This window comes from Gracilinanus agilis, chromosome 2 (assembly GCF_016433145.1).
Source record: "Gracilinanus agilis isolate LMUSP501 chromosome 2, AgileGrace, whole genome shotgun sequence".
NCBI lineage: Eukaryota > Metazoa > Chordata > Mammalia > Didelphimorphia > Didelphidae > Gracilinanus > Gracilinanus agilis.
Genome location: NC_058131.1, coordinates 238,217,309 through 238,230,756, shown reverse-complemented (window position 1 = coordinate 238,230,756; position 13,448 = coordinate 238,217,309). Strand labels below are relative to the sequence as shown.

The following is a 13,448-nucleotide window of genomic DNA, read 5'->3' as shown; positions in this document are numbered from 1 at the left end:
TATCAGTGATCACTCTAAAATGTCCTGCCTATCTTAAATGTGTCTTAGGTGACCTTACTCTGGTCAGTGAGATGGCTAATCCCTCTTACCTGTGTAACCTCCCACAGCAAGGAAGGGAAAGACTGGAGCCCCATAATCAGCCATGCAGCTCAGAGCCAAGGTTGTACCATCCTTGAATGTGAGAGGAGAACTGAAGTGGGGGAAAATGGAAAGAGAATTTCAGGACCAGCAAACATTTGGCACTGCTATCTAACCTCTTGCCCCAATCCTCACACTCCACTGCAGGTATTCAAGTTCCCAGCCACTGTTACATCTTTCAACTGCCCACTTCCCTCACTCCTATGGCATCTCATAGAAACTGAGAACTGGGAAACAGAGACTATCCAAGATTATTGAGTCCAACTTTCTCATTTCTGCATAGACTGCTTCTCTGTGCCTAGATGTACTTCCTCCTCTCTTCTATCTTTCAGAATTCCCCCTTTCCTTCAAAGCTCAGGATAACACGCCACCTTCTATGTGAGGACTCTTTTGATCCTCCCCAACTGCTACGGCCCTTCCTTCTCCCTTATACTTATGGATTTATTTTGTCTCTATTGTGTGTCTATTTCACAATATGTACATGTTGTGTTCCCCCAATTCAGTGGAATCTCTTATAGGGCAGAGACTTTATTTTTTCCTTTGTATCTATCACTGTACCTAACACATAAGAGGTACTTAAATGCTTGTGGATTGACTCATTGATTTTACCAATGAGCTAGTTGAGGCCTAGAGTTTCAATAAGTTGCCCAAGATCACACAGCTCAAAGTGGCAGAGCCAAGACTAGGATGAGGATCATTTCAGTTCCAGGGCATACCCTCTTGCTCTTCTCTCTTTATACTTGTATGGATTGAACTTCAGCAGGAAGGAGACTCTCCTTGAAGGACTTGGGTAAGGACAACCAAAGGAGGAACATATGTTCCAAGATAGCCTCTCCCTTCCTGTTCTCCTACACTTTTTTTAACCCTTACCTTCTGTCTTAGAATCAATACTGTGAGGGTTATACAAAAATATTCATAGTCACACTCTTTGTGGTAGCAAAAAATTGGAAAATGAGGGGGTCTCCCTCAATTGCGGAATGGCTGAACAAATTGTGGTATATGATGGTGATGGTATATTATTGTGCAATAAAGAATGATGAATTGCTTGATTTCTATAAAAACTGGGAAGACCTCTGTGAACTGATGCAGAGTGAAATGAGCAGAATCAGGGGAACATTGTACACTGAAACTGTAACATTGTGGGATGATCAGATGTGATAGACTTTGCTACTAATAGCAATGCAATGATCCAGGATAATTCTGAGGGACTTATGAGAAAGGATGCTAATCCACATCCAGAGAAAGAACTGTGGGAGCAGAAATGCAGAAGAAAAACATATGATTTATCACTTGTTTATATGGGTATATGATTTGGGGGTTTGGTTTTAAAAGATTACTGTGTTATAAAGGTAAATAATACAAAAATAGGTATCAAGTGATAACACTTGTATAACCCAGTGGTATTGCTTATCAGCTCCAGGAGTGGGGAGGGAAGACAGGAGGGAGAGAAAATGAATCAGGTAACCCTAGAAAAATATTTTTTTAAATCAATAAATTAATGAAAATGAAAACTATGTATTGGCTCCAAGGCAGAGGAGCAGTGAGGGTAGCCAATTCAGGTTAAGTGACTTGACCAGGGTCACACAGCTAGGAAGTCTCTGAGGTCAGATCTGAACCCAGGACCATCTGTCTCTGGACCCAGCTTTCAATCTGCTGAGCCACCTAGCTCCCCCTGACCTCCTTGACTTTTTGATCCTACTAATTGTTCTTCTCTCATTTTGAAGTTCCAAAATATATGTGCAGATGAAAGAGAAAGGAGACGGAAGAGAATAAGCATTTATAATAGTAGCTACTATATGCCAGGTACTGTGCTAAGCACTTTACAAATATCTCCCTTTATTGTCTTATTTGATCCTTACAACAACCTGATGAGGTAAATGCTTTTATCATCCCCACATTATAGCTGAGGAAACTCAGGTGAAGCAACTTGTCCAGGGACACACAGCTAGTAACTGAAGCTGAATTTGAACTCAGGTCTTTCTAATACTCCATATACTGAGTCACTTATTACAGAGGTTGGGAGATAGGTTCTTCAAGACACTTAAAAATAGACACTAACAAATAGCCAAAAATCAGAGTCTAAATGAAATCATAGTCCCAGGAAAAGCATGGCTGTGGTTATAACCTCTTTAAAGAAAAGGAGTCTTCTAAAGAGTCTCTATGGTCCCCAGTGTTAACAACCTGAAGGGTTAAGTTAGTAAAAAGTATGCTGTTAACAGAAAAGCCCAGAGTGGCATAAGAGAAACCTAGTGGATTAATGGGGGATAAAAATTCCTGTGAAACTGAACCTATAGAGGGTAGGAGGCAGATTGCCAAGCCCAAAGACTTCCCAAAATTCCCCTCATCATCATTCAATGATCATGAGGTCTAGATATCAGGGTAGCACAAAGTTGAGTCTAAAGGGTAAATGTGAGCCAGAAAGACCTCCTAAACTCATAAGAGAAAAGCCCTGGACTAGAAGCCAAAAAATCCTGCCCCTTGATGGGCTTTTTATGGGGGGCTCAAGTTTCCAATCTACTAGATTCAGCCTCTCTGAAGATGGCTATGGGAGGGGGGGGGTGGTAAAGAGAAGCCTCAGCAGTACCAAGGATGGGCTACCCTGGCAGGTGAGGAGACACCACAGGGTCTAGATTTTCAACGGTCACATTGCCCCCCTAGCATTTTTACTATATATGCAAGTAGTGTGAGCCTGAAATAAGCCTAAAACAAAATGGAGTAGGGACACTCAGCTCACCAGAGAGCAAAGAAATGCCTTATCATTGGTGTCAGGAGGCCCCCAAGGTCACAGCCTCCAGTTGTGTTGGCAGTTTGGTCAGAGTTTGTGAACTTTTCAGGCTGTGAACTTTGACAGATTTCTTTGTCAGAGTATGAAAAACGAGAAACATTGGAATTTATTCTTTTTTTAAGAATTTTGCTTTTCAACTGCCTGCCCTTTGATCCAGCCATACCACTGTTGGGTTTGTACCCCAAAGAGATAATAAGGGAAATGACTTGTACAAAAATATTTATATCTGCACTCTTTGTGGTGGCAAAAAATTGGAAAATGAGGGGGTGTCCATCGATTGGGGAATGGCTGAACAAATTGTGGTATCTGATGGTGATGGAATACTATTGTGCTAAAAGGAATAATGAACTGGAGGAATTCCATGTGAACTGAAAGAACCTCCAGGAAATGATGCAGAGCCAGAAGAACATTGTACACAGAAACTGATACACTGTGGCACAATCGAATATAACTGACTTCTCTACTAGCAGCAATGCAATGACCCAGGACAATTCTGAGGGACTTACTAGAAAGAACACTATCCACATCCAGAGAAAGAACTGCGGGGACAGAAACGCAAAAGAAAAACATGATTGACCACATGGTTTGATGGGGATATGATTGGAGATATTGACTTTAAATGATCACTATTGCAAATATTAATAACATGGAAATAGGTTTTGAACAATGATATGTGTATAACCCAGTGGAATTGCTCATCAGCTCTGGGAGGGGGACGGGAGGAAGGGAGGGAAAGAACATGAATCATGTAACCATGGAAAAATATTCTAAATTAATTAAATAAATGGGGGAAAAAAGAATTTTGCTTTTCAATCTCATTTGTCCTTTTTTGGTATTTCTGAACAATAAAGAAGGTTTTGTGAAGGAAGAATATAGGAGGAAAGGAGTGAATAGAGTTAAGAGTGTGGCCTGTGGTAAAAGTCATTGAAGAAGACAATTAGAAAAGCAGCTTGGCACCTTGCCTGGCACAAAGTAGAGGCTTAATAAATGTTTGTTGATTGTTTGACAGTGGACTAAGAGCTGACCTCCTAGTCAGACCTAGATTCAACTACTACCTCTAACTTTAACTGATTGTTTGACCCTGGGCAAGTCACTTCTTCAGTTCTCAGTAACTCAAGGAAATGATCCAAGAGTCTTACTACTGATAAGCATTAGTTGAGTGGGTTTTCCTCACCAAGAATTCCACACACCATTGAAATTACTACTGAACAGGACACACACAAAAAAAGATCACTGGTTATCTTCCTTACCTTTTGAGTGACCTTGGAAAAGAAACTGCTTCCCCTCTCTCTAGACTTAATTTTCCTCATCTGTAAAATGAGCAATGTCTCTAGATAATCTCTAAGGTCCCCTCCAGCTCAGTTGTTCTCTGAGGTTGCTGTTTTCAAAGGCCAGCCCTCTTGATGGTACCTTGACAATGCCACCTAGTATTTGACTCTTCTCCTCTTCCTCCCTGTTACTGGGACCAGAGAACATGCCCTGGAGGATTTAGCCCTCTGGAAAAACTCTGGAACTCCCATCCTAGGGCCCCCCACTGTCCTGATAGGTGGGTGCCTCCCATAGCCCACTCTGTCTAGCTGACCCTGACCATGGCTCATTTTGTATCCTGTCCCACCCTGATGCTGCTTATAAAACCTTCCTCCTCCCTTTTCCAGTTCTGGAATCAAAATCAAAACAAGCTACTGGAAAGGAGTTGTCAACCAATCTATTCTCCTACTGCTCTACTCATTGTTCCCTATGACTTGAATCATTATTTTTTTATAACCCTTACTTTCTGCCCTAGTAACAACTCTAAGACAGAAGGGCAAGGGCTAGGCAATTAGGATTGTGACTTGTCTGGGGTCATACAGCTAGGAAATATCTGAAGCCAAATTTGAATCCAGGTCTTCCCAACTCCAGGCCTAGCATTCTATCCACTGTACCACCTAGCTGACCCATCCTTTAATTTTTTTTGATCACTCCTTGGCCATCACTATCTTATACATGCTATCTCTCCATGTTACAATGAATGTCCTTGAAATTTATGCATTTGTATCCCCAGAACTTTGTACAGTTCTTGGCACATAGTAAGCATTTAATTAATGCCTTTCTGTTGTTGTTGTTGTTATTGTTGTTGTTGTTGTTGTTTTTAAACCCTTACTTTCTTTCTTGGTATTGATACTAAGTATTGGTTCCAAGACAAAAGATCAGTAAGGGCTAGGCAATTGCCCAGAATCACATAGCTAGGAAGTGACTGAGATTTGAATTCAGGTTCTCTATCCACTGGGCCACCTAGCTGCCCCAATGCCTTTCTGTTCCCTGATAAAATGCTGGACTTGAAGTCAGGTAGGTCTGGTTTCAAATTCTGCCTCTAACACTACCTCACATGACTATGGGCAAGTCACCTAGTGTCTCTGATCACTCTCAATCTCCTCATTTGCAAAAAAGGAAGAGTAACCCTTAGGACATATCTCACAGGGGTATCATGAAGCTTAAATAAGAGAGTGTCTGTCAAGCACTTTGCTGTCTCTAAAACAAAATTGAATAATCGACCGCTATTGATGTTATTGGCCCACGTGTAGCAATTTTGAGAAAGGGCACCTTCCCTTGGAGTGATGTGAGTGGCAGTGAGCATGCTGGTTCCCCTTGCTGGCCCTCCCTCCCCCTGTGTGCCCCAACCCTAGAGGATCTCACTTGACACAGTAGAGATAGTGGTCTCTCCAGTCCACCTGGGCGGTGTGCCCCATCAGGGTCTGGTTGGCAGTGAGCAGGAAGTTGGTCCGGTTGCTTTGGAAATACTGCAGTAAGCTGTTGATGCAGCAGTCCCCCAGGCTGGGATTGTTGGGGTTGAGAGGGGCATAGCAGATATCTCTCAGAGAGATGTTGCGCTGTTCTTCCTCGGACCAGACCTCCATGTGCCTCAGTTCTTCTTGCAGCTCCAGAAGCTGAAGGAGCAAGTCCTCGCTCAGGATGCCGCTGAAGTTCTTAGATCCCAGAAGGAGGGAATCATAGGTATAGCTAGATCGGTTAGAAGCTGTCAAGATCACCTGGTTGGTGCGGAAGAAAGGCCCAAAATAGCGGTCATGGAATTCCTTTTCCCGCCTGGCCTGGCTATTGGGAGCAGACCATAACTCCACTGGATTGGTGGTCAGTTCTAGGAAGACCAGTCCACTTGACAGTCCCATTACCAATACTGTGGACACACACAAAACTGTCTTGGGTCGTGAGGCCACCCATGTGCCCCAGCTCTGGAAAAGTTTGCCCAGGATGACGTGGGCAAAATAACTAAATCTATCAGAGCAACGTACACCTTGCTGGGGCTTCTTGGCCTTTGTTTTCCAACAAGAGCGAACCACAAGGAAAGTGAAGAATGAAACAAAGACAGCAGAGAGGAGGATGGCCATGGCCAGCCCCCCATGCATTCTCCCCAGGCGGAAAGTGGAATCCTGCATGGCAGGATGGGCAATCACAGGACAGGCTGCGGCACAGTCCTGGCAAGAGCATGCATTGGAACTATTACCCCGAGTCTCATTGCAGCCCCATGTTTCTGCATCCAGGGGCTCCATCCCATTCCCTAGGACCTGGCCAGGGTCCATGAGATTAAAGGTGATTTCCAAGGGAGCTAATCCATTCCCCGTGTCACCCTGGTAATTGAGCCAACGCTGGGCATTACAGAGGTTGGAGCCATATACCCCACACATGGCACCCACAGCCAAGCCTCCAGTGGCAGGGATTTGCACCTTGCTGCAGGAGTCGTAGGCCCGCTCTGCAAAGCTGCGGGTGTAGAAAGCCTCATAGGCCAACACCTTGGAGGAGTTGGTCCCTGAAATGTTAGAGATACGGGTCACATTGATGAAGACACTTTGGTTGGGGCTACAGGTGTTATGGCAATAAAAGCTGGCAAAGTTCTCCGCACAGGCTGGGCAGCGGGTGAGGAGGGCTTTGGTCACCTTCAAGCTGCTCTCCAGAGCCACCAGCTGTTTGTAGGAACAGCAGGCATAAGTAGAGTTTGGTCCTTGATACAGCTGTGGGCAGAGATCATTCAGGAGCTGCAAATGGATCCCACTCACTTGTACGGCTGGAGTGTTGGACAAGCAAGACACGTTGGACAGTGGGATGAGACTGCCGGACAACTCGGGGTTTTTCCCACAGTCATCGTAGAAGGCACACCTGTTGGCTTCATGAATAGGAGTGTAGCTCTCTCCATGGACCTGAAGAAGGGACTCATCAGAAGGTACTCCTGTGCCCACCTCCCACCCCCAGCAATCTGAGGCTGCCACCCAGTCCTAATTATAAACACAGGCACAAACATTCTGATCTCGTTTCCTGGCCCGAAGCTCTGGGTCCCTTTACTTCTGCCCCTTTCAGGGCAATTCTGTCTCTGCCTTATGGCAGTCCTCACTCCTTCACTTCAGGTAAATAGGTCTCGGAACTAGATCTTATGCCAGGTGAGACTAGATGACACAAACAGCATCAGTGCTAAGAGATTGGTAGTAATTCCAAGGGCAACACTTTCCCTTTACTTTTGCCTTCTCCCTCTTCCAATTTCCTAAACATTTCTTTTAGTCTTCCTGGTTCTTTTTAAGCCTGTGAGCTTCACCAAAACTGTAGAGATGAGAAAAAGATGACTGCCTTGAAACCTGTAGAGCCAATGGCCTTTCCTACCAAGGTCTAAGAGAATTTCCATTTCAGATGGGAATTGCCTCTCTAATAGGCTATGATATCCTTCAGAAAACTGGACTAAGAACTTCCAGTCTTAACTTCCAGCCTTCTGATCCCTTGAATGTGGCTAGAAAGGGGGGTAAGTTTAGCACAGGGGAAAGAGTGCTGGGTAGAGTCAAAGAACCTGGGTCTAATCCTGACTTTTCCATTTATTCCCTGTGTGATCTGGGGTCAGTCACATCACCTCTCTCAACCTCAGTTTCCTTATTTGAAAATGAAAAGGTTGGACTTTTATTGACTTCAACCATTTCCAGCTCTAAATCTATGGTCCAAAGTCCCAATAAATAGGCAGTCCCACTGCCCAAATACCCCTTTGATTACACCCAATAGCCCTTGACTCCATTTAAGGAGTTCTAGTGCATTCTTGAATAGCATGGAGGGAAACACAGAAACCAGGAACTCACCAAATGCAGGAGGACCACCAAGAACAGCACTCCCCTGAACCCAGGCTCAACCATCTCTGTGCTGAGTGAGGGACCAAGTAAAGAGAGCATGGGGCAGCTCAGGGAAGCTGATATGCCAGTTTTGATTAAGGGAGGAATAAATTAGCGATGTAGTAACTCCTGATGGCATTAAATCTGGCCTGACAGCTCAGTAACCAATGAAGAATTTACATTGCTCTGATGTAGCCTTCTAAAGTTAATAATCCACTGTTGGCTACTCCCTTCAAATTGTTTGGCACCAGTTCTATGGATATTCCACTGGCTTTCCCTACTCAACAGAGAAGCATCAAAGCTGTGAGTACAGGAACAGTCTTCACTAGGATTGGGGTATTAAGAGGGTGAAGGAATCATTTGGGGACCCCAAATCCAGGTATTAGGGAGCCTCCCCTTCTCTGATAAATGATCTGAGATTAATAAGAAAACTTTGCAAAAGAGGGAGAATTTGGATTGACATCCCTGGCATATATTTCTAATTTTCTACTCCATCACTGCCTCTGTGCCCTCTTTCTTCTATTTTCCTCTCTAAAACCTAGATTTGATCTCCCCCACGCTGCGATCAGGGCAAGGTCTCACTTGAGTAGGAACACACCCAAGTGTACTGTCATCCTTAGTAATTCTTTATTGATAATAATAACAGTCTTGTTAACATTGGGGGAAGTTGGGGTTAAATGTCTCAAGGACACCAGTTACGAGGAATGACTCAATGAAATCCAACAAGCACTAATTAAGGAAGGATCTGTTGTATGCTAGGCATTGGGAATACAGATAGCAATGAAAACCGTACCCATCCTCTAGGAGCTTACATCCACTGGAGGAAATTAGCATGTACACAAATAAATATAAAATTTGTGCAAAATAAATATAAAATAGAGACTGAGGGAGAAAATATTAACAACTGGGAACATCAGGAAAAGTTTCATAAATGAGGAAATGAGGTGGCACTGAGCTAGAGAGTCCAATAGGCAGGACACAAGGAGAGAGATCAATTCAGATTTGAAGGGCAATCTTCACAAAGGCAGAGAAGTGAGAAATTTACAGAGAGCAGCAAATCGTCAAGTTTTGCTCAGAGACAGAATGGAGGGGAGAAAAAGAGGATGGGGGAGTGCAAAGGGAGTATTGGGAAATTAGTCTGGAAATACAAATTGGAATCAGACTCCAAGGGGCTTTAAACATTCACAGGTACAACTTTCTTTGCCGGCAGGCTAGAGAACTTGGAATCAATAAGTTATTCTTAAATTCCCCTTTCACCATCTCACCTTTCTCTTTTTTATACACTTCCTGGTTGGAGTAAGAATAGAAAGGAGGAAATACAAAGATTGGATCAGGAACCCCTTAAGTGGTTTGCCTCTCCCCTAACAGCAGGTGCGTATTCCTGCCCTCTGCTCCCCATGCTTGATAGGGATCTCTTTGGCTTTCTTTGACCTTCCCTATCGATCCAAATGGGGCCTTGGCCTTGACTCTCCTTAGAGACCAGATAAAGGTGATTTGTGGATACTGGGGAATATCTCTCAATTAGTTCTTTTATGCCTCTCTGTGTCATTCTTAGATCAGAATCTCCTATCAGGGGGCAGCTAAGTGACTCAATGGATTGAGAGTCAGGTCTTGAGACAGAAGGTCCTAGGTTCAAATTTGACCTTAGACACTTCCTAGCTGTGCGACCCTGGGCAAGTCACTTAATCCCCATTGCCTAGCCCTTACTACTCTTCTGCCTTGGAACCAATACATGGTATTGATTCTAAGACATAAGATAAGGGTTTAAAAACAAAAGAATTTCCTGAAAGGCAAGAATACTGATGGTCTCACCTATAACTCCAAAAAGACCAAATTAAAAGGAAAAGGATCCGTAAGTACAAAAAATTTAATAGCAGCTCAGTGTCAAGGGGATGTCCATCAGCCAAGGAATGTCTGAACAAATTAGGGTACATGAAAATAATGGAGTACTATTGTGCAGAAATATAGAAATAAATCATAAAAGGGTCAGTTTTAGAGAGACCTGAGGAGGCTCCTATGATTTGAGGTAAAGTAATTAGAACCAGGAGAACAATTTATACAGTGACAACATTGTGAAGACAAACAGTTTTGAAAGCATTAAGAATTCTGATAAATATAATGACCAACAATAATTCCAAAGGAATGATGAGGTAGCAAGCTCCCATCTCTTGAGAGGGAGATGATGGACTCATATTCCATGAGACATACTTTTTAGGACATAGCCAATGTGATGATTTATTTTGTTTAACTGTGTATATATGTTACAAGGTCTTTTTTTTTTCTTTTAATTGGGTAAAAGAAATTTAGTGTTCGTTAACCCCCCAAAAAAGTAAAATAAGATGTTACATTAAAATAAAATGTATTTTTTACATTTAAATTATTAATGGGCTAGCATACCACCTTTAGTCTGTCTCTTCCTAGAAGCCCAGACCCTATTTTCCCACCACAGCTTTGACCCCTCTTTATTCAACTCCATACTTTCTTCTAAGTATCCCTTTCTTTTCATCTGGCCACACTCTCCATTTCCTTGAAATGCCTAATCTTCTTTGAGCATAATCTACCTCCTTCAAATCCCCCATAATCTATCATTGTTCTTAGAAGAGAGCAAATCAGGAGAGTTTGGGCTGCAGACCTACTTGGGAAGCATAAGGCACTCTCTTCCTCGTTCCCATGGTCTCAGGTAAGATAGAAGTCAAGTTCTATAGCTGGGCAAAGGATAAATTGAGGTTAGGATTGGTTTTAGCAATAAATATCAGACACAAGTGAGCTCTGAAGGAGACTCAAGATGCAATGTGAACTTGAAGAGGTGAGCTATAGCTAGTATCAGATAAAACAAAAGCAAAAATAGACCTAATTAAAAGAGGTTCTCCAGGAAATGACATTTTACTTAAAAGGTACCATAGACAATGAAGTATTAGCAACACTAAACATCTCTATGCACCAAATGGCTTAGCATCCAAATTCTCTTTTTTACTTTCAAATTTTTTTTCAATTACATAAAGAAACAATTTTTAACAATTGTTAATCTGACATTTTTCGATTCAGATTCTCTCCCTCCCTTCCCCAAGGCAGTATACAAATGCTATTATGGAATCATACTTCCATATTTTTCATGCCATGAAAGAAGACACAGATTGCATATACAAGAAAAAAAAAACAAACCAGGGGGCAGCTGGGTGGCTCAGTGGATTGAGAGCCAAGCCCAGAGATGGGAGGTGCTAGGTTCAAATCTGACCTCAGACACTTCAGAGCTGTGTGACCCTGGGCAAGTCACTTAACCCCCATTGCCTAGCCCTTACCACTCTTCTGCCTTAGAACCAATACCAATATTGATTCTGAGGTGGGAGGTAAGTGATTTTAAAGAAAGAAAAAAAAGAAAAAAAGGAAAGGAAAAAACCATGAAGGAAATAAAGTGGAAAAATGGAATGTTTTAATCTAAAATCAGACTCCAATAGTTCCTACTTTTGCTGTGAAAAGTATTTTTCACCATGAGTCCCTTGGGGTTATCTTGAATTGTTTTGTCTTTCACAGTTGAACTTCCAAATTCTTAAAGGAAAAATGAAATAAATTACAAGAGGAAATAGACAGTAAAACAATGCCGAAGGGAACCTCAATTTATCCTTCTCAGAATAAGATAAATCTAACCATAAAATAAATAAGAAAGAAATCAAAAAGACAAATAGAATTTTAGGGAAGTTAGATATGATAAACCTCTGGAGAAAACTGAATGAGAATAGAAAGGAGTATACATTTTCCTCAGCTGTACATGGCATCTTCATAAAAAATTGACCACACATTAGGGACTAAAAACCTTACAAATGCAAAAAAATACAAACCTTAAATGCCCTCTTTTCATATTCTAATGCAATAAAAATCATATTCAATAAAGGAACTTGAAAGCAGAAATTGAAAATTACCCGGAAAGTAAATAATCTTATCCTAAAGAATGAGTCAGAAAACGTCAAAAAGAAATCATAGAAACAATCAATAATTTCATTAAAGAGAATGACAACAATGAGACAGCACACTAAAATTTGTGGGTTAAAGCCAAAGCAGTAATTAGGGAAAATTTTATGTCTCTAAACATTTACATCAATAAAAGAAAGAACAGATCAATTAACTGAACATACAACTAAAAACTAGAAAAACAACAAATTTTATAACTCCAATTAAACAACAAAATGTCAAAGGATAACTAATAAAATTTGACAGCAAAAAAAATTTTTTTAATTAATAAATAAAAGTAGGAAGTTGGTTTTATGGGAAAAAATAGACAAATATTGACTAATTTGATTTAAAAAAAAAAACAAGTCAACAGTACCAAAAATGAGAAGGGAAAATTCACAACCAACGAAGATGAAACTAAGGTAATTACTAGGAACTATTTTGCCCAATAATTTGGCAACAAAACTGACAATCTAAGTGAAATGGATGAATCCTTTCAAAATATAAATTACCCAGATTAACAGGAGAGAAAATAGGATACTTAAATAGTCCTCTCATAGAAAAAAAAATTGAACAGGCCATAAAGGAACCCCCTCAGAAAACATACCCAGGACTAGATGGATTTACAAGCAAATTCTATCAGAAATTTAAAGAACAATTCATTCTAATGTTATACAAACTCTTTTTCAAAAATAGGGTAAGAAGGAGTCTTATAAAATTCTTCCTTGACACAAATATGGGTTTAATACCTAAAGCAGGGAAAGCAAAAACAGAGAAATGAAACTATAGACCAAAATCCCTGATGAATATTGATGCAAAATGTTTAAATAAAATATTAGTCAGACAACAACAATATATCACAAAGATCATACACTATGACCAAGTAGGATTTATACCAGGAATGCAAGGCTAGTTCAATATTAGGAGAACTATCAATATAATTGGTTATATCAATAACAAAACAACAAAGCTTAATTAGATCATATCAATAGATACAAAAAGTCCTTTTTTAACAAAATACAATACTAATTCCTATTAAAACACAAGAAAGCATGGGAGCTGATGGAGCTTTTTTTTAAAATGACAAGTATTATCTATCTAAAATCAAGAGCAAGGATTATCTGTAATGGAAATAAACTATAAGCCTTTCCAGTAAAATTCAAGGTGAAGAAAGAGTGTCCATTTTCACCATTATCATTCAATGTTGTACCAGAAATATTAGCTATAGCAATAAGACAGAAAAAAAGAAATTAAAGAAATAAGAGTAGACAATTGGGGGGGGGGGGGGAAATCACTCTTTGAAGATGAGATAATAATATACTTAGAGATGAGATTCTTAGAAACCCAACTAAAAAAACTAGTTGAAATAAAACTTTTTAAAAGTTTCAGAAAATGTTGAAAAATGCCATCCACCTCCAGAGAAAGAACTGATGGAGTCTGAATGC

General features: G+C 40.9%; 1 protein-coding gene across 1 annotated transcript in view; it reads right to left on the bottom strand.

Annotated features, from left to right (window-relative positions):
* NPC1L1 (NPC1 like intracellular cholesterol transporter 1) overlaps positions 1-8,118 on the bottom strand; it is a 39,257-nt gene extending 31,139 nt beyond the window's left edge. The window contains exons 1-3 of the mRNA XM_044661050.1: positions 8,029-8,118; positions 5,597-7,113; positions 90-190 (exon numbers count right to left, since the gene is read on the bottom strand). Of these exons, the coding sequence (XP_044516985.1) occupies positions 90-190; positions 5,597-7,113; positions 8,029-8,118 (1,708 nt within the window). The remainder of the gene's footprint in view (positions 1-89; positions 191-5,596; positions 7,114-8,028) is intronic.
* Positions 8,119-13,448: the final 5,330 nt, after the last annotated feature.